General features: G+C 35.6%; 1 protein-coding gene across 1 annotated transcript; it reads right to left on the bottom strand.

Moving 5' to 3' along the window:
• Positions 1-595: 595 nt before the first annotated feature.
• LOC149140525 (glutathione S-transferase F10-like) lies at positions 596-2,481 on the bottom strand. Its single transcript, XM_089446545.1, has 3 exons — positions 2,226-2,481; positions 1,562-1,610; positions 596-1,450 (listed from the first exon to the last, which is right to left on the bottom strand). Exons 1-3 carry the CDS (start codon positions 2,373-2,375, stop codon positions 1,005-1,007), a joined length of 645 nt encoding a protein of 214 aa, XP_089302671.1. The 5' UTR covers positions 2,376-2,481; the 3' UTR covers positions 596-1,004.
• Between the last annotated feature and the right edge of the window lie 3,345 nt (positions 2,482-5,826).

The following is a 5,826-nucleotide window of genomic DNA, read 5'->3' as shown; positions in this document are numbered from 1 at the left end:
AAAATATATTTTAATTTTAATAATTTTAATTTTAATTTTTTTATTAATCAAAACAAAACAAAAATTATTTACATCTCGAAAGCTATTGAAACTCTTTTAAACTATATTTTATATAAATATATAATTTAATATTATTTTAATAAACTAAAAATAAATATCAAAATTATATATTAAAAAATATTAAAAACAAAATAAAATAACAATAATTTAGCATCATCCAAACCGGTAAGCAAACTCTCCTTATTAGTCGAGCGTGCTTACGCACCCTAAAGGTCCTCTCCCTATGGTCGAGCCTGCTTACGCATCCTCTCCCTTGGGGTCGAGTACCTAAAGGTCCTTAACAGTCGAGTACCTAAAGGTCCTTATGGTCGAGTACCTCTCCTCTCCTCTCCCTTATGGTCGAGTACCTAAAGGTCCTTATCAGTCGAGCCCCCTAAAGGGACGGAGTCACTCACTATTCATATGGTGAGGGTCCTCTCCCTCTCCCTTATGGTCGAGTACCTAAAGGTCCTATGGTCGAGCGCCTCCGGTCCTTATTAGTGTAAAAGTGAAAAGTTTTACCTTGGAAATCGAAATGAAGAGATAGTCCACTAAAAGTCATGAAAGCCTATCCTGATCATTTTTATATAGCAAACCCTAAGTTTTACATCTGGAATCGAAATGAAAGGAGAGTCCGTTGAAAGTTAGGAAAGTCTTATCCCGATCTGGTGAACTTAACGTGGTCAAAAAATTAACCACACCCATGTCCATAAGATTTCCAAATATTCCAGGAATCTACTATAGCAAAACCACATGAAAAGAGAATCCACTAAAAGTCATGAAAGCCTTATCCGGATCAATGCGATATAGCAAAACCTATCACATGCCTGACTTTCATTTATTATGAAATGAAAATATGAAAGTCATAATAATTTAGGATTTGCCTTACCCATCTAATATATTTATTTATTTAGCTAGCCCTGGTTTTCTGCCTGGTCCATACTGTCAACTGTCGATTCTCTTCATTATGAAGATTTTTCAGAGACTTTCTTCCAGGCAGGGCGACAGGAGATGTCTTCCCACCAGGCCTTCACATGTTTTCTCGACGATATCAGATCTCCCTTTCCGCAAGCTGTGACCAGGTAGTGGGTAGTCGGCAGATGTTGCAGGTCGGCCAAGCTGAAGAAATCACCCGCCAAGTACTTGCTCTTTGACAACCTCTCCTCGTAAATATCCAAAACTTTTACCAGCTTCTCCACATTCATTTCCACTACTGCTTCGTCTGTGGTGCCTCCCCTCATTGGGACGAACAGGATTTGAAACAATATGGCCGAAGCAGGGGAATTGTAAGACTGTCCTTCTACCTCACACCACTGCTCAACCAGGGCTTCTTCCGACAGACTGTTTCCAAACAGCTCAGTGCCCTGGCCCTTGTACTTTTTGGCCAAATATTTGACGATGGCTCTCGATTCTGTTACTCATCACCAACGAAATTCATCTGTTTATCAGATCTCCCTCTGGAAACGAAATATAAACGTGAAAGAAACCTATGCTTAGATTATGGGGATGGGTAGAAATTTACCGAATAAGGTGAGATCCCCATCTTGGATGGTGGGCACAACACCAAACGGCTGCAGCACAACAACAAGAAAAAGGCGAAGGGAAAAGGTTGATTAAGAACAAAATATTAAACAATTTTTTTCCTGATAAAATTTTTTGGTTGAAGTTTTTCGAATCAACAAGTGTGGTTTGGTTTATTTACAAAATAGTTTATCTTTTTCAATTTAATTTTTAAAGTAATTCTCAAATATATATAATTTAATTTTTTATTCAAGATTAGATCAGATCTTGAGATATGAAAGGACCAAACTTCCACATTCAACTTCCACATTCAACTATAGTCTTGATATATGAAAGGACCAAACTTCCACATTCAACTTCCACATTGAGATATGAAAGGACCAAACTTCCACATTCAACTATAGTCTTGATATATGAAAGGACCAAACTTCCACATTCAACTTCCACATTCAACTATAGTCTGAGTGATTAGATCAAAACCAAATTTTTATATTTAACTATAATTTTGCTCAAAATTAAATCAAACTAAACCTCCCCACTCAACCATTAAAACATCAAAAAGATTATCAAACTAAACCTCCCCACTCAACCATTAAAACATCAAAAGGATTATATGTTATTTGAAATCACTAAAGGCTAAATAAAAATGAATAGATTTTTCTTACATTGAGAGCGAGATATTGGGGTTTCTTGTGAGCACCAGCAGCGAGGTCGACGACGAGGAGCTCGTAATCAACTTGCTTCTCCTCCAAACAGCAAAGAACCAAGCTGGTGGCTGTGGATAAGTGATGGCCGTGTACCTTGATCGTCGCCATGAAATAATATGATGCTCTCTGAAACAGCTGCTAAGGTATGCAAAATGGATTGATGGGCGGTTCACATAAGAGAAGCGATCTTTTAAATAATGTCGGAGGCGAGAACTGTTCAACTGCAGCAGAAGAGATGTCGAGCATGTGGGATTTGAATATATATATATATATATATCCGTAGTGGGATGGCCCAGAAGTCCATTCCAAGCATGTGGGATATATAAATATATATATATACATATATACGTAGTGGGGATGACCCAGTCCATTCCATTAATCCTAAACGTAATCGATATGTATGACTTTGTATTTTATTTCAAAATATATGCGTAGCAAGCACGTAATCAATTATTAATTCAGATACTACGGCATCTTTTATGCTACCCAACCTACCATAGAAAACTATGCTACCTCCAAAATTGGTGACTGGTGCAGTGACTACAATCTCTTCGTCCCCGCTTAAAAGAATTTTGTCAGTCGCAGTTTCAGTCAGAGTTACCCAATTTGATTTCTCTTATGAAAAATTAAATGTGTAAAATTTAATACATGGAAAAATTCCAGAATGTACCTTTTATAAAAATTAGTATATTATTATTATATTTGTAAATTTTAAAAATTTAAATGATTTTTTTTGTGCAGATAGGTTAGTTTACTTATTTTCAACATTAAAATAATAAAAAACAAAATGTATTTAAACATAAAATGTATCAAATTTATTAATATATAAATTGAAAATATATGTAAATAAAATAACTTACAAAATGAAAAAACATATAAATAAAATTTAATAAAATAAATTACAAAAACTTAAAGTTGAAGTTCAATTTAAAATAATGAAATATTGGATATTAAAAGTAAGTTTAACTAATCTCCACATACTAACAAATTTATATTTTAATCACCATTTATTTTTGGATTCAAATTTATTCAACAATAAATATATGCAAGTTAATCTTTAAGTTGAACTACATAAAATGAATCTCTTTCATTGAATTCCAAAACAACCATCCTGAATCTCTTTCATTGAATTCCAAAACAACCATCCTAGTTTTGTAGTGGACAACAATACCCATAATGGCTATGTCCAACCTGCTAATGACTATCATGAGAAAATTATATTTTAAAGTTTTTGCAAGTTTTTAAATATAAAACTTATCCTTCTTTGTAATTATTTAATACCAAACTTACATTTTTTTAATGAGAGAGTTATTATTTTTTATTTTTTATAACTGCATTTTTTTAAATATAAAAGTTCTATAACATTTTTTAACATATAGATAAATCTTATTTTAATTTTATTGCGGAGAGGCACTCTATAGCCCAATATGGGGTAGATCTCACGTAAACATGTAAATGTAAATGTAAGCGTAAACACTTAACATGTAATGAGATGGAGAGAGAACATGTATGTTTAGGGGTGAGATAAAGAGACAAATAAGGAGATATGGAGAGAAGGGGGGAGAGAAGGAGAGAGAAGGAAAGGGAGAGATATAGTAACATAGTTGGAGAGAGAGAGAGAGAGAGAGAGAGAGAGAGAGAGAGAGAGATGGGGGAAGAGAGAAGGAGGTAGGAGAGAAAGGGAGGGAGAGGAGGAGAGGGATGGGGGAAGAGAGAGGATTTGAGGGCAAAGAGAGAGAGAGAGAGTGTGTGTGATGGGGGAAGATAGAGGGCGGTAGCAAAGAAAGGGAGAGAGAGGAAGGACAAGAGAGAGGAGGAGAGAGATGGAGTTGGAGGGGGAGAGAGGGAGGGAAGAAGAAATACATAGAGAGTAAGAAGTGGAGAGAGAGAGGGAGTGACAAGGGAGAGATGAAGAGATTGTGTGTATGTTTGGGGCTGAGATAAAGAGACAAAGAAGGAGATATGGAGAGAAGGGGGAGAGAAGGAGAGAGGGAGGGATATCATAACAAAGTTGGAGGGTGAAGAAAGGGAGAAAGAGAGGAAGGAGAGGAAGTAAGAGAGAGGGGGGTATCTTATGTTGAATGACATTAGTATCAAATTTTTTTAGGTCATCATAATACCAAGAAAAAACATCCATATAATGTTTAAAAAGGTCTAGATACTTCTGCTTGTACTCATCAAGAACTCATTTTGCCAATTTTATTACCCTGGGGTCTCGTTCTGTACCAATGTTGCAATATTCAATTTGTTCTTCCAACTCTTGCTCAATAGGTTTCGCAACCACATAATTTGGGTTAAACAACTTTTCTAATGGGATCAATCCCTTGGGGATGGTGTTACTCTTTATTTGAAAAATCTTGTGTCGAACAATAGTTTCTCCCCAACTAACTTGTTGTTCATCTATTACTTCCTCATCCTCCTGGTCAATCACTGAGTTTGAAAACTCTCCAATAACCTCCATGAATCATTTAATTTGTTCCTCATATTCAAACACCTACCAATGTTTGAGATTTTTTGGCACTGAAGGTCTGTACTTGACCTCAACTTCATCTATGAGCAAAGGGTTTTGAGGAGTTTTAAAATTACTAGTAGTTATAGCCTAGGAGTTAGCCATCTGATTTCTCTCTCTAGGCATAAATTGGATATTAAAATCTAAGAGAAAATTATCAATTAGATCCCATACCTCATTTCGGTAAGCCTTCATTCTTGGATGTTTGGTTTGGCCTTGATTTCTGATTGTTTTACCACTAACTCTGAATCTTCAAACATTGTCAAGCACCCAATGTTGAGATTCCTAACAGCTTGCAGTGCTAACAGCAAAGCTTCATTCTTAGCAAAATTATTAGTGGCTTCAAACTATAGCTTGAATGAAAGAAGAATTAGGTTTCCTTCTGGAGACACCATCAACACAACTTCCCCATTTCTTTCCCTGGAATAAGAACCATCAAAGTATAACTTCCATACTTTATCACACTCAAATGATTGTTTGTTTAGCTGGACATAACACCACCTATGTTTCATTCAGGATTAGATCATTTTCCTCTAACAACAAAGAAGATAAATGTTTCTCTTTACCATACACAAGAGCATTATTTGAACATTCAGCCCTTGTAATTTTCTTTACAAATCTTCATTCTCTATACAATCATCTTTCTTCTCCACCAAACACAGAGATGGTAGCATATGTTAAAACTAGTTTGATAGATCCTCCAATCTTAGATCCCCATGACCTAGAAAAGAGCATACCTAACCTTGGATGGATATCAGCAACCACAATGTCCATTACTACACTTTTTATAGGAATCTGAGCCAAATTGACCACCAAATATTTAATCATCCCCAAAAAATTTACTCTCTTGGAACCAAAGGAGTACAAACCCTTATAAGGTTTTGTTATTTTTAGCCCCAATTGCTCCATCGTAGATAATGGCATCAGATTGTGATAATCTCTTGAGTCAAGCATGCAGTTGTGTAGTAAGAGCTCATGAATTACCAAGGTAACATAGAAAGGGGCAATGGAAGAGTCTTGCTCCTCGACATGAGGTTCAAACAAAACCAT

Source organism: Pinus tabuliformis, chromosome X (assembly GCF_031772625.1).
Source record: "Pinus tabuliformis cultivar Carrire ecotype Pingquan chromosome X, CPIR1, whole genome shotgun sequence".
Lineage (NCBI taxonomy): Eukaryota > Viridiplantae > Streptophyta > Pinopsida > Pinales > Pinaceae > Pinus > Pinus tabuliformis.
This window is presented reverse-complemented; position numbering and strand designations above follow the sequence as displayed.

What these genes read in the sequence shown, in the direction of transcription:
- LOC149140525 (XM_089446545.1), bottom strand. Translation starts at nt 2,375, where the DNA reads ATGGCGACGATCAAGGTACACGGCCATCACTTATCCACAGCCACCAGC. An exon ending in CCCAATATCTCGCTCTCAAT is followed by an intron (nt 1,611 to 2,225) that starts GTAAGAAAAATC and finishes GTTGTGCTGCAG; the next exon opens with CCGTTTGGTGTTGTGCCCAC. An exon ending in TGGGGATCTCACCTTATTCG is followed by an intron (nt 1,451 to 1,561) that starts GTAAATTTCTAC and finishes GATGAGTAACAG; the next exon opens with AATCGAGAGCCATCGTCAAA.